This window comes from Diabrotica virgifera, chromosome 1 (assembly GCF_917563875.1).
Source record: "Diabrotica virgifera virgifera chromosome 1, PGI_DIABVI_V3a".
NCBI lineage: Eukaryota > Metazoa > Arthropoda > Insecta > Coleoptera > Chrysomelidae > Diabrotica > Diabrotica virgifera.
This window is the reverse complement of record NC_065443.1, coordinates 151,447,124-151,469,873: the sequence shown is the minus strand read 5'-3', so window position 1 is coordinate 151,469,873 and position 22,750 is coordinate 151,447,124. Positions and strand designations below refer to the sequence as shown.

The 22,750-nt window shown below is 32.6% G+C and overlaps 1 protein-coding gene across 1 annotated transcript; it reads left to right on the top strand.

The window, feature by feature from the left end:
• Window positions 1-4,046: 4,046 nt before the first annotated feature.
• LOC126891816 (zinc finger MYM-type protein 5-like) lies at window positions 4,047-21,050 on the top strand. The gene is made up of 3 exons (XM_050661087.1): window positions 4,047-4,348; window positions 4,817-5,656; window positions 20,986-21,050. Exons 1-3 carry the CDS (start codon window positions 4,228-4,230, stop codon window positions 21,048-21,050), a joined length of 1,026 nt encoding a protein of 341 aa, XP_050517044.1. The 5' UTR covers window positions 4,047-4,227.
• The last annotated feature ends 1,700 nt before the right edge of the window (window positions 21,051-22,750 follow it).

The following is a 22,750-nucleotide window of genomic DNA, read 5'->3' as shown; positions in this document are numbered from 1 at the left end:
AAATATTTCCTGACTTAGGGCCGGTTGTTCGAACGCCAATCAAAACTGATTATTATCAAATATTTAATTACAATTATATTTGATTAAGCGTACTTCTGACAGATGTCGCATTTTGAGGTTATGTTGACTGATTTATTTTATTATTTTGGTTTTAATTTAAAATAAAACATAATTAAACTCTTTCTGATGTTAATTTCTTGTTTTTACTTACAAATCAATAATAATAATAAGCAATTTTTAATAATTTAAGAGCTGCGGCTATATTTTAATTACTGTTTTACCTACAATCAATAGCTGATTAGTGTTTTACATGTATTTTTCATGTCGCGATTTGATTCCCATCAAGAAAATTGATTACAATAAATGATTGATTATAATCAACTTCTTGATTAGCGTTCGAACAACCGGCCCTTAGTGTTTCAGCTGATGTAAACATGTCTCTAAAAGCATTCATTGCATTGTTTCTCATAGATTTCAAAGACTCCAATAATGTTTTTGCATGGTTAATAGCAGACACCATATATAGATTTTTTCTGAAGTGATACAGACAGGGGCAAAGTAAGGCTAAAGAGTTTTTCACACACAAACAGGCTCACAATTAACTCACTTTTTCCAACTGTAACCAAGAAGTTTGCTGCTGAAGAAGATATTTTCTGGGGTGTCTGTGATATTTCTTCTAAGCTTACAACAATAGGATGCAATAGCTCCGCAAATGTTAACACACTGTTGTGTCTTTCAATGAAACGTGTTTCGCATAGACGTGTTAGCCATTTTTTCTTTGAATCAGCGGCATGAATGTTAGTATTGTATTGTAAAATATTGTTAGCATGTGTACTGTTTCTGAAGAAATTTGTAATCTCTTTTATTGCTCCTAAGCGGTTTCTAACACAAGTGTACAGTTATCCGTTAATGCTTAATGCCAATATGTTTTGCAAATCTGACACAATTTTTGTCCTTTCTCTGAAAATTTCTCAAGCCCCCTACCTGGCTACGTGCCTGACTAGAAATAAGCAGGGACAGGCAACGACACAGAACGTCAAGTCAAACTATTGTTTCAGAAAAACGTTGACGTTCTGAGAGCGGGTCGTTCCGTGACGGTGCCGACATCCTGGCTTAAAATACACTACAAAATATTTTGACGGGACGTTGCAGGTCCGTGATGGGACGTTGACGTTCTGTAAAATGCACATCAACCTTAATCGGCTGAATAATTCCATAACAGGTTGGAGACAACTTGAAAACAATATATTGTGCTACTTGTGCAAATGGCTAAGCACAGCACATAACTTTCTTATGGATGCCAGACATAAAGGAGATTTTGGTAAAAATATTAAATCCTGCTTTCAGATTGAACTTAAGTGTATAACAGGAACAATTTAGACAATTTTCTCAACCCACAAAAAAACTAGAACGTATGACTATACGGAATTTCTTAACGATATTTCAGCTACATATTGAAATTATACATCGATGCTTACAGATGGTTCCTTGGATCCTGAGTCGAGGACAGTAAGTTTTGGAGTATACATACCTTCAAGACAATATCTGATTGTATTGAGAGAAATATTAAACACGCAATAATTTTGTCAGATGCTAAACCAGATGCTTCCAGATAACACCACGTGGGGGACAAATAACCATATTGAAAACCTAACTAAAGAGGCTATTACATCTTCCTAAATTTAGTGTCCGATATTTAAGATGTCCTTAATTCAGGATAGTGTAATCGCATTTAGACGGTTAGCATCCTAATTAGGATGGTTTTTGACATCCTAAATGGCTAAATAGTCGGGACCATAACGACGCCCCCGTTAGCGAAATTATTCCGACTCGATTTTTTTGCATAAACTTTCTCAAAAACAGGTCCGTATAACAAATCCACAGGGTGCCAGGCGGTGCAGTGGTCGAAAAATTGTTTAAACAATTTTTCTATACAAATTCACAAAAATAATTGTTTCATTTCGAACAAATTTTTTAGATAACTTGGGTCATTCTGAGCAAAAAAGGTTTCTAGTCATTTTTCTCTAAAATTGATTATTGTCGAGATATACGCGATTTAATATTTGAAAAATGCAAAATGCGAAAATGGCTATTTTTAAGGCTTAATAACTTGATTAAAAATTATTATTATGAAAGTAAAAAGTGACCAAATCAAAGATTAAAACCCCCTCTTTCAAGATCCTGAAGAAACTTTAGTCATTATTTCATTACGAAGCTGTTATTTTTAATTACATATTAACAATTAGCGCTATAGGCTGTATGGTCTCCCCGGTTAGCGAAATTATTTCGATTAGATTTTTGAAGTTATACTTCTTTACGATGGGGAGTGAAATTTTATAATACATACTAGGCGCATGCGCACACAGACAGTATGTAGTTCGTTGCTAATCTTTCAAGATATGTATGTATCAGCGCTGTCAGCACCAATAAGTCATTAAAAGGATATATTAGTGTTTTTAGTAAATGTATTATTTATTATAATTTTTGTGTCTTTGGATTTGTCTTCCTAGGGAATAAGATATTTTATAATAATAGTAAGTATATTTAAAGTATTTTTGTATACTTCACTTGGTCTATTAAATTTGTCAGTATGTATGAGAAATCTTGTAACCTGTCAAAGCAAAAGGAATATAGCTCAGTGGTCGAGCGTGTGACCGGAGATCGAGAAATCCAGGACGATTCATATTCTTTTTTTTTAATTTTTGGTATTGTTTTAATAAAAAAATTTTAAAAGTGGTAGGTAAGAAAGTTAGTTTAATATTTAAATAAAATACAAATAACCTGTTAAGTATATTTATTTCTTTGAAATTATATAATAAAAGTATAACTTCTTACGTGCGTACAAAGTACACACACATTCTTTTTTTTGCACAAACTTTAACGCGAAGTATTACGTAACGCGATTTTTGAAGATTTTTGACCCCTCCCCCTATGTAACGCACCGTAATAGGACGTTCAAGTATTACGTACCGCAATTTTTGAAGATTTTTGCCAGCGCCCCTCCCCCAACCTGCGTTACGTAATACTTGAACGTCCCCTTATAACAAATCCACAGGTTTTTTCACTTCGAAAAATTTTTTTTAGATAATTTGGGTGATTCTGAGCAAAAAAGGTCTCTTGTGATTTTTTTATAAAATTGATTGTTGTCTATTTACACGCGATTTAAAATTTGAAAAATGCGAAAATAGCCATTTTCAACGCTTAATAACTCGATTAAAAATTATTATTATATAGCGCTAATTGTTAATAATTAAAAATAATAGCTTTGTAATAAAATAATGCCAAAATTTCTTCAGGCTCTTGAAGGAGGGGTTTTAAACTTTAATTTGGTCACTTTCTGACTTTCATAATAATAATTATTTTTAATTAAAATATTAAGCCTTGAAAATGGCCATTTTCGCATTTTTCAAATTTTAAATTGCGTATAACTCGACAGAAATTAATTTTAGAGAAAAATCACAAGAGACTTTTTTTGCCCAGAAGGACCCATATAATCTAAAAAAAAGTATACGAAGTGAAAAAATTTATTTTTTGAATTTGTTTAAAAAAATGTTTAAACAATTTTCCGATCTCGGCACCTCCCAGCCAGGGACGTAGCTAGGATGGGGCGGGCGGGGCGGCTGCCCCGGGCGCCAAACGGGCAAAAAAGTGAAATTTTTTTCCTAGTTCTCTAAAATATCATGACCGATTGGAGTACATTTGTCTTTGCAAATTTAGTAAAAAACAAACAAAAAACTAAATAATAATATAAATTAGAAATGAAATAGATCTACAAAAATAACAAAGGCAACGTTAGGCTACGGCTCCACGGGCTGGAAATTGACGCTAGCAGTAGCCGCAAAACGAACTTAAGGTTCCGCAGAACGGAATAGGAATAGCCGAACTGTACCGACTACAGGACTTGTGCGTAGTCGGTTCAGTTCGGCTATTCCTATTCCGTTCCGTGGAACCTTAAGTTCGTTTTGCGGCTACTGCTAGCGTCAATTTCCAGCCCGTGGAGCCGTAGCCTAAACGTATGCCACGCGAGGCGCGAAGTAGCCTTGCCCTTGAGCGGTCGTATGCAGCCTGCATACGACCCTGCATAATGCAGGGTTGTTGACTCTGTGATTTGCGAGTGCGGGTGAGGTTACACGGCTCGCGCACTAACCAGACAGTCTGAGTCTGCCAGTCGTGGTGACACGTTGTGCCACAGTGATTTAAAATATTGATAGTTTTATATTTAAAACCATGTCAAAAAAACCATCCGGCTCTGAATTTCGTACAAGAGCTAAAGAAAGAGAAAAAGTAGCTCAGAAATCTTCTGCCCTGTTATCGTCATGGCTTAATGTTAACGACTCGAGAGGAAAAGGTGAGTAAGATATTTAAATTGTATGGTATTGTAATAAAAACTATTGTACAGTCGGAAAAATGAAAGAATACCCATGAACGAACATATAAAACACGCTGTATTTTCCTGTCACCGTATCACAAAGGAAATTGTCCAGTGCAAGTACATGTAACAATAATTATTACATGTACTTTCGCTGGCCAATTTTTTGTGTGACACGGTGACAGGAAAATACAGCGTGTTTTATATGTTCGTTCATGGGTATTCTTTTATTTTTCCGACTGTATTTTAGTTAATAGATACTTTTCTGCATAAGAACCTTAACAAATCAAAATGTACCGGTAAACTTCCGTTTTTTCATATGATTTTGATTAAATTGATTAAAAAACTACGGTACATCTTGTTATTCAATTGGTATATTCGAGTTTAAAAATAAACACAATTATTAAATATTTCAATTTTAAGTTGTTTATTTTAATTTTTTTTCAGATGATGGAAGCTGCAATACAAGTGATATGTGTAAGGAACAACCGGAAGCGGTTCAAGAGGAATGTTTAACCGAGGTGGAGGCTGCCAGTTCGATGGAAGTAGACGAACTAGAAGATCTCCCATGTATAGCAATATCATTACAAGGTGATGAAGGCGAAAATGATGCAGATAGTGTTATCCAACCGTGCACTAAGACTGTTGAGGATGACGTTCCTACAGCTCTGACAATGGATGTAGCGCAAGGTGAGCATACAACTCATTTTGATATAGAATTTAAAGATCCGGGAACATGGCCTACAGCTTTATCGGATACAGAAAGGTGCTTCATAGTATCAGGCTTATCAAAGGAAGAAAGTGTAGAGCCTGATTTAAGTAACACCTTAAGAGATGGTAGAAAACTAACCAAAGACTGGTTTACAAAAACTTTGTCCGGTGGCCAGAAGATCCACCGCACATGGTTAGCATACAGCAAATCAAAAAATGCCTTATTTTGCATTCCATGTAAAATTTTTTCCCGCTCTAACTCAGAACAAAATATTTCTGCTTTGGCTAAAGAGAAGGGTTTAACTCAGTGGAAAAAATTGAATGAACGAATTCCTGAGCATGAAAATTCACTCATTCACAAAAAGTGTTTTTGCTCATGGAAATCATTGCAGTCATCATTAAATAAAGGTACTGGAATTGATAGAGAGCTACAAGACAAGATAGCGCTTGAGGAAGCGCACTGGAGAGGGGTCCTGTATGCTATCATTGATGTTATCATAAATTTAGCTAAACAAGGTAGCCCGTTACGGGGTTCTAATTCTAATGAAAGCCTGGAATTTGGGGACCCTAGATGTGGTAGGTTCTTAAATACTATAGAGTTAGTGTCTCATTATCATCCCCAGTTAAGAGAGCATATTACTCGCCATAAAAAAGGGCAAGTGAGCTACTTTTCTCCTCAGATACAGAACGAGTTTTTGGATATCATTGCTGGGAAAATCAGAGAGCACATATTTTCAGAAATAAAAGCTTCAAAATATTATTCAATAATGTTTGACTGTACACCAGATATTAGTCATTTAGAACAAATGTCTCAAGTTCTACGTTATGTAAAGATCACAGAAGAGGGTCCGGAAGTTGTGGAAAGTTTCATTGGTTTTATAACAGTTAGTGAAAAAAGTGGTTTGGCTCTGTCTGAAAAAATATTGGACAAAATACAAACTGATGGTTTAGATATAAAAAACTGTAGAGGGCAATGTTATGATAACGGATCAAACATGGCCGGCAAGTATAAGGGTGTTCAAGCTAGAATCCTAGAAGAAAGCTCTCTGGCCTTATTTGTGCCATGTGTTGCGCACTCCCTTAACTTGGTTGGTGCAAATGCTGCTAGCTTGTCAGTAGAGGCACAGACCTACTTCGGCACTCTTAATTGTCTGCACAATTTCTTTGCTTCCTCCACCAATAGATGGGAGGTTTTATCTAAACATGTCCCTCTATCTCTAAAACTACAGAGTAATACAAGATGGTCGACGAAGAAGGAAGCTGTGACTGTTGTGTATAAGCACTTAGAAAAAGTTGTAGATGCCCTCAATGAACTAAAATCCAGTACACTAACAATACCTGAAACGAAAACAGAAGCGAACTATCACCTAAAAAATGTTAGTACGTTTGAGTTTGTTGTTCTCTCCTGTTTTTGGTATAAACAATTATGCCGCATTGACATCGTCAACAAGCTTCTTCAAAAGGAGGACATCACTGTAGATAGATCGGCAAGACACATCAGTCGATTGATCACAGAATTTGAAGCTCAACGGTAAATTTGTTCAGCTGATGCAGTGAAGGAGGCTAAAGATATTTCAGCAAAGATCAACATAGATCCACACTTCAAAGAAGTACGCAAGCGGAAAAAGAAGCGGATGTTTGACGAAAAAGCAGAAGATGAATCAAACGAACTATCAGAGGAAAACAAGTTTGAGCTCTTAACTATACAAATTATAGACAGGATTCTTTCTGAACTGCGACAAAGATTTGAAGCCATCCAAAATGTGAATGTTTTATTTGGTTTCTTAAATGGGGCTAAATTTGAACAAATGTCTGAAAAGGAGTTAAAGACCCATGCTAACGAACTGGCTGTTACCTACAAGGATGATTTGGATCAGAGTGAGTTGGAAGTAGAAGTGGAAAGCTTCAAGTACCATGCATTGGATTTAGGCTCTAACATGAAAAGGCTACTCCACTCGACCTTTTGGTTTATATTTGCCAAAACGGTCTCCATGATGCCTATCCCAATATAACCACAGCTTTGAAACTTTTTCTTACAATTCCCGTTTCAGTCGCATCAAATGAAAGAAGTTTTAGTAAACTGAAGATAATAAAAAACTACATCAGGAACTTGACAGGACAACAACGACTAACCAACTTGGCCATCATATCAATAGAGCACAAAATAGCTTCAGCAATATCTTTTGATGACATTGTTAAAACATTTGCAGCAAAAAAAGCCCGAAAAGTTTCATTTTAAAGTTTGTTTAGGGCTTTCATTTTGTACAAAAATGTAATTATCATCTATTTAAGAAATTAAATAATTATTATTTAATATCTTACATTGAGCAATTATTTACCATACCTTTCTCCTTTTAGACGAAGACTTCATAAATAATTGTGAAAAAAAGCAATTTATTACTTTTTTGTGGTTCATTGGTATTTAGGGTGGTTGAGTCTTTGTATGACTCATAAGGCATCTGGCCGGGGGGGGGGGGGGCGCCAAAGTCATTTCTTGCCCCGGGTGAAATACGGCCTAGTTACGTCCCTGCTCCCAGCACCATGTGGATTTGTTATAAGGACCTCTTTTTGAGTAAATTTGTGTAAAAAAGTCGAATCGGAATAATTTCGTACGGGGGCGACGGTACAGTGCCGTCTAAAATCGGATTGGTATACAGTGTACAATCAGAGAACATCTGGTACAATACTGTACCTTTTGTACTCAAAACGATAAACATGTCACCGACACGACATGTAATTCACTCGACACGTCCGTCACTCAAGCTGGTTGTTCAAATCTGATTAGGAAAAGCTTTTGTTTTTTTACCTGCTTTTAATAGTCTAAGAGCTAGAGGCGAGAAATCATCGTCATAAGTAATATGGAGTTTGGCATGTGAAATGTGTCTATTGTATATTGATAATTATGACCCCTTTCAGGCTGACACCTCAGTGGATACAGGGAGTAGCAATAAGGGATGAAAGGGGAAAGTTAACGCAGTCATTAAAGGTTTTCACCTCCTATTTTGTTAAACCTCCATCGATTTACATGAAAATTGGTGAGTAGTTAGAGCATACCTCAAGAAATAAAACTAATATGGTGCCAACCTGCGCTTTTACCCTGGGGGTGGATGCCACCCCTTCTCAGAGGTGAAAACTATTTTATTAAAAATAACCCCACTAATCGATAGGGGGACAAATTTTAAGCAAAATTTATTACCTCTAATTATTAAAATAAGTCAATACTTTTTGAGTTATTAAAGATCAAAGATTTGAATTTTTCGTGAAATAAATGCATGATGTAAAGCGGTTTTTCGTAAATAATTCAAAAACTGCAAGTTTTATCAAAATAGTTATGATTACCAAAATTGAAGATAATAAAAAATAAAAGAGATTTCTTATTCGAAAAACCTTTGAGAATTAATAAAAAATGAGTTATAGGTGATGGAATGTATATTTTTTTTGGCTAGTACCCAAATCTACGTATTCAAGCTCAGATAACGGGAAAACGGTGCATTTTATAAAATATATTTACTGAAACCCTTGTCAAAGTACTTAGAAATATGTATCAAATGAGGTCCCGGAAAAGTTGATACCATTAAACATTATGCTACAAACATTTTTCAAAGTTTAGGCTTCAAAAATTTTGAGCTTAATTATTATATTATTTATATAAGTTTTTAAAATGGTTTTAAAACATTTATAAAAAATATAGCAAAAATGTATTTGAATATTATGTCAAGTGTGCCCATTATAGGACACCCTCAGTTTCTGTACATATTCAGTTTATACAGGGGCGGTTCTAGACCAAAAAAGGTGGGGGGCAAGGGAACACAACCGGTGAATAAACAAGATAACGTGCCTTTTTAACGAAAATTATAGTACAAAAGTACTGTAAAAACTGAAGGGGAGGGCAGCTGCCCCCCTACCCCTGGTTAGAACCGCCACTAAGTTTATATCGATAGAAAAAATTCAATTAAATATCGAAATAATATAAAAATAATATTTTAGTATCTATATTATAGGAGGTATTTTAAAAAATATGAATTTCGCTCAAGATTAAAGTACCTTTTTTTCACACTGTTGTAAATTATTGTTACTACGAAAAATTGTTTGGAATTAAAAACTGTGTTCTAATATATGCAATAGTTGTTATTATTATAATTAAATAATTAATAATTATTATAATAATGTAACTATTATCTACATTCTTCTAATAAAAAGAAAATATTTAATTTTTTTCTCAAATTAGAGACATCTACCAATCATCATTTTCATTTATAACTCTTTTATTATTAATTTTGCGAACAAAAATTATTCTTCATAAAAAGATCTGCACGGTCTACAATCCAAGATGCAATCATAAACATAAGATTATATAAAATTGTATCGATTTTAGTCGATGTGTAAAAAATATGACTTTCGCTCAAGAAATTCGCTCAGTAAAGTGCCTTTATAGCTCACAATATTTAAATAGTAGGATATAATTGCACATTAAACATAATTTTTAATTCTAAACAACATTTCATAACAGCAATTTTACATATTAGAAATTTAAATACATAAAAAACAAAGTTTTCGTTATAATAATGCTCGCATTTTTAAATTGTTATATTTAAATTGTAATAAAACGAACTTGATAATAAATTATAATCCTAACTTCATTCCCGAAATTCCTTTAAAAATTATTCTGTTAACAAATTTCAAAATAAATTTATAAATAGCGTATGTTTTAATTTTCACTTTTTCCTAAAAACTCGAAAGGGTTCTCTTATTTTCATCAGTGGTGGATTTAGGGGGGGGGCTAGAGGTGCTGTAGCACCGGGCCCCCAGGTTGAAGGGGCCCCCAGAAGACCTACACATTTGTCTAAAATTACGTATTTGGCATTCTGACGCGCCGTCGTACTTACCCTACCAAACTCCTCTTATTTATTGTAAAAATTACTTTGAAATTATTGTTGTATTGACAATTTCATATAATCTTTTTTCTGAGAGAAAAGGAAATGAACACCCGATAACCACCCTTTTATGACATGACATAAATGGCAACAGATTAGCAGGTATACTTTTACATCTCCTTTTCGGAAATCTTACAATACAATGCTTTTAAATCGCTCTGAAAGTTAAAGGTGTTTGACAAAAATAGATGTCTTTCAATGGGTTCCATAAAGTTAAGAAATGAAATATAAAATATACCTACTTTACCCTTTAAGCTTAACAACAAGTAAAGCTTTTGTTTACAACCAAGTAAAGTAGCTGAAGAACATCAAAGACGACAATTGGTAATTCATACCTACTTGTGTTGGCGTTAGATTTTAGTCATTTATCATTAGGTTGTGACTCGTGAGTTGATGCTGGTGAATTTTATTTATTCGGTTCGGATTAATTTTTAGTTCTAGTGTTTGTGAGTGCTAATTAATATTGTTTAAATACATTACGATTATACGCTTGTAACTACATACCTATAATGTCACTTAAGCAGCATAAAAGCGGAGCCGCTAAGCGAAAGGTGAGTTTATTTACTTAATTTATATTAGCTCAACTTTTAGCCTAATCAAATAAAAAAACATAATTTAATTCCGAACAGTTTTTGTCCTTTTTTAAAACAAAGTTTGGGCAAAATAATAAGATATTTTTGAAAAAGATACGCTTCAGATGACGGCACAATTATTTCAACAAGGAAAAGCAGGTTAATTTTTCTTATAAATTGGTTTTTTAAACTTTAGCCTAAATTAATGATTACATAGAGGTTTTTACAATTTTTCTTTAAAAACCTAATGGGACAACCTTTAATTTGAGACTTTGTAAGTTCGTTTTCATGCGTAATTTATTTAAATAATTAACAATAAATACTGAATAATTGGTTTTTAAAACTAGGGTAATAGTCGGTAATACACACAGAAAAAAGCTTTTACAGCCTTGCAATTTGCAATAAGCACGAAAAGTTATCTTATGTTTTACATATATTGAAATTTTATTTGATTGGTATATTTAAAGAATAAAAGCATTAAGTAAATTTATTGTTTTTGTTGTGACTCATTGTAACATTGTATGATTTAATAAAAATATATGCTTCAAAACAATCGATCAAAAAGCAGTAAATTTGCATCGGGGTTCGAATCTGTCTATGCAATTTTAATTTTTTTCAGGCAAAAGAAGAAAAACTTAGCAGAGTTCAAAAGTTACCGAAATTGACCATGTTTTTTAAGAACCAAGGAGAAAACAACGCCAAACCTCTGTTAATTACGCACGATGACAAGGAAATAAATGATTCAATTGATGTTGCATCAACAAGCAAACCCCATTTGACAGAAAAAGATGAGTTGAGTGAAAATTCTAACAATGATTCTCATTTGGCAGCGTCCACATCCTCTGGGTTTTTAGTTTCTAATGATGTATCATTGTGGCCAACAAGTCTAACAGATGCATTTCGATCAAGTTGTGTAGAAAAAGGCTCAGAATATTTTCAAAACAATGATGGCGTGTATGTAGCTTCCAAGCGTAACTTCAAAACACAAAATAGAAGTCTTTCCGGTAAATTATTTCAAAAAAGAATAAGCAATGGAGAAACTGTACCTCGAAAATGGATCATGTATTCACCTTCAACTGGAAACATCTACTGTTTCGCGTGTAAGCTTTTTTCGGTAAAAAGTGTAAGTGCGTTTGCTCACCACGGGTTCTCAAACTGGGGTAAAGCAGAAGAAAGCACACTTTCTCACGAAAATAGTGTAGAACATCGTGAGAGTATGTTTTTATTGTTAAACAGACTTAATTTAAAGAATCGTATAGACAAAAGCTTAGCTAATCAGTTTATTCAAGAAACTGAGTACTGGATGAACGTGTTTAGAAGGGTAGTTACGGTCGTAAAATTTCTAGCGGAAAGAGGCTTATCATTTCGTGGTAGCGTAGAAAAATTTGGTGATAGTAGAAATGGAAATTTCATGGGAATACTAGAACTAATTTCTGAGTTTGATCCTTTCCTTAAAACACACATTGAAAGGTATGGCGGTAAAGGTAGTGGACACGTGTCATATTTATCAAAAACTATATATGAACAGTTTATTGATATTATTGGCGGTGAAGTGAAAAACAAGATTATTGGTGAAGTTAAAAACTCTAAATATTTTTCTTTGATCGTAGACTCTACGCCCGATATATCACACACCGACCAACTTTCAGTGATTATTAGATATTGCTCTTCTAATAAAGTTCATGAACGATTTTTGACATTTTTACCTATATTTAGTCATACTGGTGCTTCTTTGACTAGTGTAGTTTTAGAATTTTTAGAACGTCATGATATTAACATTATGAATTGTCGCGGTCAATCTTACGACAACGCGAGTAACATGTCTGGGAAATACAAGGGACTTCAAGCCGAAATTAAAAACAGGAACAACCTTGCATTTTATGTGCCGTGCTTTGCACATTCTTTAAATCTAGTGGGCCAATGCAGCGTAGAGACATCTACAGAAGTATCTCATTTCTTCATGTTTTTACAAAAATTGTACGCTTTTTTTGCTAGTTCAACTCATCGGTGGGATGTTCTTACAAGAAAGATGCAAGAAAATCGTACAAAATTTACACTGAAGTCACTTTCGTCCACCAGATGGTCATGTCGAGAGGATGCTACAAAAGCATTAGAAGCTAGTTATGATCAAATTCACGATGGTCTTACTGTTATTCGCGACGATCCCGATGAGAAAAAGGAAACAAAATTAGAAAGCGGAACTTTAGTAAAAATCCTTGAGAAATTTGAAACTGCTTTTTTAACCGTATTTTGGAACGAAATTTTAAAACAACTTGGAACAGTTAGTACTATTCTTCAAAAACCTGGTCTGGATCTAAACACTGGCACACTTCTACTACAAGGACTACACAGTAGTATACAAAAACACCGTGAAAATTTTTGAATACTTTGATGAAAAAGCAAAAAAATTGAGTTTATACGTTAAATTTGATTATTCAAAAAAACGAGCAGATTCAAAAAAAAAATTCCAGACGGGGCCTCTTCACATTTAGAAGGTTCAAACAAATTTAAAGTCGAAACATATTATTTATCGATCGATACATTAGTGACAGAGTTAGACAAGCGACGTGAAGCATACGGTTATGTATCTAATCTTTTTGCATTTTTTGGAAATTTTCGCACTATTGAAGGTGAAACATTAAAACAATATGCGCGAAATCTTATCGAAACGTACCCGCTTCATATAGATCATGCATTTATCGAAGAGATTATATTTTTTCAAAATTTTATTTTATCTCTTCCTAATTCCGAGAATTCTATAGTAACACCTAAAGACATGTTGGATATTATTATCGAAAAAGTCCTTGTTTCAGTGTTTTCAAATACCTATATTGTTTTAAGAATATATTTAACTATACCTATCACGAACTGCGAATCCGAAAGATCATTTTCAAAATTAAGCTTTATTAAAAATAAATTAAGGTCATCAATGAGCGAGAACAGATTAGTTTCGTTATCGATCTGCTCTATTGAGAATGACGTATTGGGGGAAATTGATTTTGAAAGTGTCATAAAAGCATTTGTTGAAAATAAACAAAGAAAAAAAGCGTTACCTTGTCTTAGCCTTGTATCTTCTGCATGATTTCAAATGTACTGAAGTTTATATTGTTTTAATTTTTAAAGTGCCTTGTCAAAAAAGAGTTGGGTAGGGCCCTCTATAAGAATTAGCACCGGGCCCACTAATGAATAAATCCGCCCCTGATTTTCACCATCACTTGCTTAGCTTTGATGTTATAAACTTCATCTGGACCTCACTTGATAGGTATTCTTGAGTACTTTGACAAGTATTCAGTAAATATATTTTATAAAATGCACCGTTTTCCCGTTATTTGAGCTTGAATACTTAGATTTGGGTACTAGACGAAAAAAATATACATTACATCACCTATAACTCACTATTTGTTAATTCTCAATAGTCCAGAAAGCCACTGCGCATCCGCTAGGAAAAATATTCTAATTCGGATTTTTTTGCACAATCTTACTCAAAAAGGGCCCTTTTTAACAAATTTGCATGTTGCCAGGACCAAAAGTTGGTCAAAAATTTTTTAAACGTTTTCTTTTGTTTTTTTCCTAAAATTATTTTTTTTTGCATGAAACAAATTTTTTTTAGGTTTTTTGGATCATTCCAAACAGAAAAGGTCATTAGTGACTTTTCTCTAAAGTTGATAGTTTTTGACATATAAGCGATTAAAAATTGAAAAATTGCGAAATCGGCCATTTTTAACCCTCAAAAACTATGTGAAAAACTGAAAATTTGAATGTTGACAAGGTAGGTAGATATTCTTTAAACATGGATTGATGAAATCCCGAAGAGTTTTTTGCAATACAATGTTCAAAACTCCTTCGTTTTTTAATTGCTAATCAAGCGTGCGCGACACTATTTTCCACCGTTGCATGTGTATGCAGTATGGTGCAAATGAAAGGAATAAATTCGTTATTTCGTAAACCGGCGACTTTAACAAAAAATCCCCAAACAGGTCGATTTTTATTTTTAAGTTATGATATTGTGGCATATATGGTATACTAGTAAAGTCATCCATCTGGACGTGATGACGTAATCAATGATTTTTTTAAATGAGAATAGGGGTCGTGTGCTAGCTCATTTGAAAGGTTCTTCAATTCTCTATTCAGTAATATAAACATTTACATAATTATTTATACAGGGTGTCCAATAATTTAATTTTTTTGTCAATTTGCCAAATGATTTAAATTAATAAAAATTTTTTGGACACCCTGTATAAATAATTATGTACATGTTTATATTACTGAATAGAGAATTGAAGAACCGTTCAAATGAGCCAGCACACGACCCGTACTCTCATTTAAAAAAATCATAGATTACGTCATAACGCCTAGATGGATGACGTCACTGGTATACCATATATGTCACAATATCATAACTTAAAAATAAAAATCGACCTGTTTCGGAATTTTTCCTTAAAGTCGCCGGTTTACGAAATAACAAATTTATTCCTTTCATTTGCACCATACTGCATACACATGCAACGGTGGAAAATAGTGTCGCGCACGCTTGATTAGCAATTAAAAAACAAAGGAGTTTTGAATACTGTATTGCAAAAAACTCTTCGGGATTTCATCAATCGATGTTTAAAGAATATCTACTTACCTTGGCAACATTCAAATTTTCAGTTTTTCACATAGTTTTTGAGGGTTAAAAATGGCCGATTTCGAAATTTTTCAATTTTTAATCGCTTATATGTCAAAAACTATCAACTTTAGAGAAAAGTCACTAAAGACATTTTCTATTTGGAATGATCCAAAAAACCTAAAAAAATTTTGTTCCGTGCAAAAAAAATAATTTTAGGAAAAAAAAAAACGTTTAAAAAATTTTTGACCAACTTTTGGTCCTGGCAACATGCAAATTTGTTAAAAGGGGTCCTTTTTGAGTAAGATTGTGCAAAAAATCCGAATTAGAATATTTTTCCTAGCGGATGCGCAGTGGCTTTCTGGACTACAAAGGTTTTTCGAATAATAAATCTCTTTTATTTTTTATTGTGTTCAATTTTGGTAATCATAACTATTTTGATAAAACTTACAGTTTTTGAATTATTCACGAAAAACCGCTTTACATCATGCATTTATTTCACGAAAAATTCAAATCTTTGATCTTTAATAACTCAAAAAGTATTGATTTATTTTAATAATTAGAAGTAACAAATTTTGCTTAAAATTTGTCCCTCTATCGATTAGTGGGGTTATTTTTAATAAAATAGTTTTCACCCGCGAGAAGGGGTGGCATCCACCCCCAGGGTAAAAGCGCACGTTGGAACCATATCAGTTTTGTTTCTTGAGTTATACTCTAACTACTCACCAATTTTCATGCAAATCGATGGAGGTTTAACAAAATAGAAGGTGAAAACATTTAATGACTGCACCAACTTTCCCCTTTCATCCCTTATTGCTACCTCCTGTATCCACTGAGGTGTCAGCCTGAAAGGGGTCATAGTTATCAATATACAATAGACACATTTCACATGCCAAACTCCATATTACTTATGACGATGATTTCTCGCCTCTAGCTCTCCGTCTATAAAGGATTTACCTGCTTAAACCGAACCCCTGTGGTTTTAACTCTTGGTTTTCAAACCCTGTCTTTTATAATTTACGATCCTAAATTTAGGATAGTGTAATCGCGAACTTCGGTGACTGAATTCAGTGTCCTAAATCGTATCCTGAATATCGGTCCTGAATTTAGGATAATGTAATAGCCACTTAAAACACTCATTATTGAGGCAGTGGAAGCAAGATTTAATGTAATCTTAGCTTGGATTCAAGGCCATTTTTTTATTAATGGCTTTGATATAGCCAATTAGCCAGACTATTTTTTTTGTATGGTATTACAATAACAATTTTAAGTTAATATCTAAGCCTACTTATTTAAATTTACAGGGTGTTATAATATATTAATGGATACATTTTTCAATTTTGTGTGATATTTTTACAATTTTTAATTTTATTATCAAAGCCTATTTAAAACTTAAATTTACAGGACGTTACATATTCGTAAAGGCATTGTAACGTCTGCTTATTTTTTGGAAAAAGAATATCGTTTAAATTGACAGGTAAAGGACAATTTAGATCAATTAACTTTTCATACATTACTTTAATATTTTGTCTGTACTGTCCACACTCCAATATGAGTTGCTGTAGATCTCCCATTTCACCACAGGCGCAATATGGGTGGGTTATCACTAGAGACTGGAAAATATGCACTAAAAAATGTCTAAAATATGCATGCAATATGCATTTTAAAACAAGCTGAATATGCACAATTAACATGCAAATATGCATTTATATATGCACTTATTTTTATATGAATAATTTTATGGTTTACGTTAAATACATAAATAAATAAAAAATAATAAAAATAAATAAATAGGTTTGAATTTAAACCAAATTGTATTATTATTTCTTAATATATTTTTTTAACTTCAGGTTTTGTGACAAATAAAACGGCAAAATATTTTATTTTGACCACAAGATAAATAAGAGTACAATAAAATAAATGTACATATTTTTATTGTTACAATATTGATTCATATTTTCTAAACTAATATTATAAAAAGAGTACAATAAAACAAATTTACATATTTTTATTGTTACAATAAATAATCATATATTGATTCATATTTTCTAAACTAATATTATGTCTTCTATCTGTTAATATTTGTTTATAGGCAGAAAAAGATCTCTCAACGTCACAAGATGTAATTGGGGCATATTTAAACTTTGCTATTAGAGACGGATCCATATTAATATTTTCATCGAAGTTTCCAAAATTGATTATATTATTTATTGAACGCAATAAAGTGAAACCCTCATTTTTGTTTAAAACGTCATCAAGTTTATCTTTAATTTTTACTCCAATTTCCCCATTCAGATTTGTTATTTTCTGTTTAACCGAATCAACAATAGACATACTATTGTGAAGACATAAATTTTGAGCCTCTAATTTTGTAATTGAACTTTCAATGATATCGAAATTCGATTTTATATACAACAATTGATTTTTAATAGACTTTTCTTTAAAAATATTTTGACAGTTATCAATAGCGGTACAAGTCGGATCAAAACTTGAAATAACGCTTTTGATGTCGTCGTAGTGTTCAGATAAAAATATAGCACTTTTAAGCCAAGTTCCCCATCTGGTTAATACTGGTTCTGGTGGTAAAGGAATATCGGGAAGCATCTCCCTATATACCTGTACACGTAGTGGTGCTTTCAGAAATACTTTTTTTACATTATTTATTAAGGTGTTTACATTGGGAAATTCAATTCTAACTTTCTCTGCAACTCTGTTTAGGCCGTGCGCCAAACATGTACAGTGAATTAAATTAGGGAAAAAGATTTTAAGATTGGATGCAGCTTTCATCATATATGAGGCGGCATCACTAAGCATTAATAATATTTTTTCAAATGGTACTTGATCAGGTAAAAAAAAATTTGTTAGGGATTCGTTAACAAATCTAGCTATTGTAGCATAGTTTGTTTTTTCCAAACATTTTACACTAATTAAGTATGAGTTTTTAAAATCGCCAGAGTCGTTAAGAACTCCAACAATTAGATTCGCAATTTGTCGACCCTTTGTATCCGTTGTTTCGTCGACGGAAATCCAAAGATATTCGGCTTTTAACTGATTTTTAATACTCGTCATCACATCTTTGTAACATGCACTGACATATTTTTTCCGAAGAGTTGAAGAACTTGGTATTTGAGCTGGTTTATCTTTAATCTTGCAATAAGTTTTTAAAAAGTTTTGACACGATTTATGTTCTAACTTGTGCAGAGGGATATTGCAGTTCAAAAAAAAATGGCATAAATCCTTTGCAAAGGTTTCTTGCCCAACTGACGTATTCTGAATCTGCAAACTGTTCTGTAGAATCTGCTGGCGAGGTTTATTATCATTTTTTGATAGCTTAGTTTGGTGAAGTGAAGTTTTTATGTGTTGAACTACTTGGAATTTCTTTTGACATGGAATCTGGAATATAATGATAATGATGTTTTAGATGTTTTCGTAAATAGATACCTACATTAAAATGATCAAACTTTTTAAACCTCCCCCAATTTTTTTTTATTTCTCAAAGTGAAATTGAAATCGTCAAACAATAAAGTACAGTCAGTGTACCGTAGTATACAGGGTGGGCCACTCTCAACACCTCGCTCTGTATAAGCCAAACCGTTGCGAACTTTAAAAAACAGTTTTTGAAGAAATGGGACGGTTTGTCATTTTAGAATAGACAGACACATAGATGTGCAAAGAAGTTTGATAAGTTTAAAAATCTATTGAAGTGGAGAACTTACCTTTTTATCACAAATGGTGCAAAACATACTTTCACTGTCGATAACTTTTAGATGATTGTTACTTCCAATCCAACTTCTGAGAAGACTTGATTTTTCCCTTGCTACTTTAGGCATTTTCACAATAATAATAAAATGATTTTTTTACACAGTATAGTCAATAACTTGCAATCACAAAAGTTGAATAATCGGCGATTGATTTAAGACTAACCATTCATAAAATAAAATAATCTATCCTACCCTTAAAATGCTTAAAATTTCGTTTTGGTTGGTTTTCCCAGAATAATTCATAGTTGGCCGACACCAGCAGAAAGTACAGGTAATATTTGTAATGTTATTCAAAATATAATCGGTATTTACTTAGGTAATTTGTAAATTCTGAGAAGTCTATAAATCTTAAATATCCGGATAATGATACCTGCAGCTATAAATAACGCCCATTATGTTTATGGGTACAACAACAAAGGAGCTTAACAGCAAAATATTTACTTTCACATTTTATTTTAATGGATGTTGATGTTACTAATATATACCTTATTTTTAAATGGGGTAGAGTAAATTCCCATCAAAATATGCATTTATATGCTCTTAAATCTCCAAATATGCAAGGCATATGCATTTATGAAAAACATGAGAAATATGCAGCATATATATGCATATGCATTTTGCATATAATCCAGTCTTTAGTTATCACTGATACCTATGCTGTGTTTGTATGCTGGGGTTAGTGCGTGATTTGACCTCATTCTGTTTATTGTTTTTATAAATAGCCTATTTGATTCTTATTTAAACCATCTCTCATTGGGAATTAGTGGTTGGCAATTTCTAAAATTTATTCCCGTTGTACTTTGGTTATATACACGTTGCCAATTTTGTTTGCAATGGTTTTTACTGATATTATCTATATCGGTTACTGGTAGAAGTATGTTGTTTATGTTCCGTAAGGTTAAAGCTGCAGATTTAGCTAACTTGTCGACTTCTTCATTTCCAAATATTCCAGAATGTCCTCTAACCCAACAAATAATAATTGAACTGCCCGAGGAAGTAATATCATAATATAGACTCTTATATAGATTATAATAGATCTTAATATCATAATATCATAATATAGATTCAAGGCCATATTAGATTTAAAAGAACACAGAGGCTAATAAATTAACAAATATAGGCAATATTTTAAATGTTCCTGCAGATATAAAAATAGATCAAGTTGACTTTTTACCTTTTAGTAAACAAAAAATTATAAATGAGTTTAAAGTTGAGTAGAAATTAATTTTAGTGATACTTCTTTTTGTGAATGTAAATAAATAACATAATATGTGTTACTTGAATGTCCCATTAACAAAACAAATCAATTTAATCTGTATCAGGAACTTGTTAATATAGGAAGTCCACTCCCCATTTCAACATAATATTAATGACAATTAAGAAAGATCAATCACAAAGATCAACACAACAACAATTGTTTAGATACACAACGAAATGATTATTTATTAATTTTATTAGTTCTACTCCTATTCTGAGTATTGGGAACTAATCTTTGTTGGAATTTTACCGTGCTGGACAGACGGGTAATGAGATGCAACTTCATAGATCTCCCTCGGCCTTTTTTGCTCCGGCGATGCGTTGGCTTGCAAATTTTAGAAGTCACGAATGGTGTAACCAAAAGATTAGTTCTGATAAAGTTTTATTTTTAATATTGTTAATATTAAAAGTAAAACTTTCGTTCGTTTTTAGCAGATGCCGCCACGGAATCCATGTTATCATAATCTTTCGTTTGTGGATCGAGGCTGGCGGCCAGAACTTTAGTGGTTCTGGTTCAGAGAGAATAAGATATGTGCTCTCTGAAGAGACTCTAAGAAGAGTCGAAATTAGTTAGAGCACTTTTGGAGCTCTCTGAACTAACTAAAATAAGACGGCTCCTGTTTCCATTCACAACGAAATGATTATTTATTAATATTCTGTTACCTTCTAAAAGTATCCTAAAATATTATGTTACTGTAAAATTATTTAATATTTATATAGGTACTGTAAGTATTTTATTACTGTAAGCTATTTAACATTTTTTTCTATTTTTCAGAATCAAACACAAATTTGTCACAACCCTCAGATAGATCTTTAAAAATTAAAATTACCGTAAAATAAAACACGAAGAATATCAAAATTGCATAGTACTTACATAGTAGTATTATTTGTCTATAAGTTAAATAAAAATGCTTTAATCTCAAATAATGAAAAATTTGTTTTTTTTTTCTGTAATTTGTCTATTACATTTATACGTTTAAAAACTCCATACACCAAAGGATGCTGTATAAGGCCATGATAATATTCTAAATACCAGAAAAGTTTCTGAGGCTAGTGAGAATGATGCTTACGAACACAAGAAATAAGGAAAAAATGGAAGAAAGCTTTTTAAGTCAGTTATTTGTTATTTGTTTTGATTGGTGTGTTGTGAATACTAGCTGTACTGTAAGTGTTTCTATTTTTGTTACTATCATCACATTGACTTAGTTAATTTTTGCACATCTAACCTTGAAAATGACGTACACTTGTGAACATTGTCTTACTCAATATTCTGACTCGGATAAGTATAACAATTTAAGAGGTAATGGAGACTGTCGAAGAAATTTTTGCATGAGATGCGCTGGGCTAAATAAATCGACTACAAAAGCCCTATTGGACCAACAATTTTCCCATCTTAGATTTTTTTGTGCAATATGTGACTCTCCAAGCTTAAGATATTTAAACGACAAAATTACAAATTTATCAAAAAATCAAATCCCTCTTGAGAAGTTTGAGGCCTTAATTCAAGTTACTAAAAAACTAACTGACAATTTGCCTGTTTTCATCGAGACTTATGATCTAAATGACGGCAAACTGGAATATCTTACTAAAAAAATTGACGAGATCCACAAACTAAATAACCTGCTGAATCCTGAAAAGGTTTTAAAATCTGTAAGGCATATGGAACACGACATTTTCAATATATCGTCAGTCATTTTTGGCTCTTCGATGAGACTATCAAGGCTGAAATCCAAGACACAAATGCAACTGAGATTAAGTTGGGATTAGAAAGGCTCTCTTCAAATATCGTTGAAATTTCGAATCAAATGAGCAGTCTTACCAAAAATCTATCTACTGTACCAACGAAAACAGAGATGTTGGAAAAAATACATCTTATGCCACCGCAAGTACCCAAACTGAAGAGCCCCGACATTTCGAAGCAAGTTCAGAGAAAAAACCAAAAGTTAGAGAAAATAAATGTCACTTTGTAGTTATTAGTAACTTGACCCCAATATATATACAGCCTGGGAAATTTTTTATAAGTTAAAATGGTTGGGTAAAATTGTATATTATTGCAATATGTATATATTAATCTTACGCTATATTATATTTAATAATAATCAATAAATATATTAAAATAATAAAATATTAAATAAATATAATAATTAATAGAATAAAATGGTTTTATTAAAAATTGTGTTTTATTTATATTGATGTTCTTTTGATAGTACTAATTTTGTCGAGTGGAGTATCGCAAACTAAAGTGCATTGTAAATGTAACATTGTAAGCTATTTGATTAAAAAACCGAAAACCGGTTTTTGGAAAAACCGGTTTTTTTGACCGGTTATAACCGCCAGGTTAAACCGTAAGCAAAAAACCGATATAACCGAAAACCGGTGTTTTGTCAAAAACCACCATCCCTAATTTACACACTACATAGTACTTGAGTACTTACTGTGTTTCTTCAGTTGTTTAACCGTCCTATTTGGAAATGTGGTGGGAAATATAGTATGAGCATTGATTACAATCACGAATACCCAACACATTACCATTTTGTAAA

Bases quoted from the DNA above. Each gene is read 5' to 3' on its own strand.
- LOC126891816 (XM_050661087.1), top strand. From the start codon at position 4,228: ATGTCAAAAAAACCATCCGGCTCTGAATTTCGTACAAGAGCTAAAGAA. The intron at 4,349-4,816 runs GTGAGTAAGATA...ATTTTTTTTCAG, and splicing joins TAACGACTCGAGAGGAAAAG to ATGATGGAAGCTGCAATACA. The intron at 5,657-20,985 runs GTAGGTTCTTAA...TCTATTTTTCAG, and splicing joins ATTTGGGGACCCTAGATGTG to AATCAAACACAAATTTGTCA.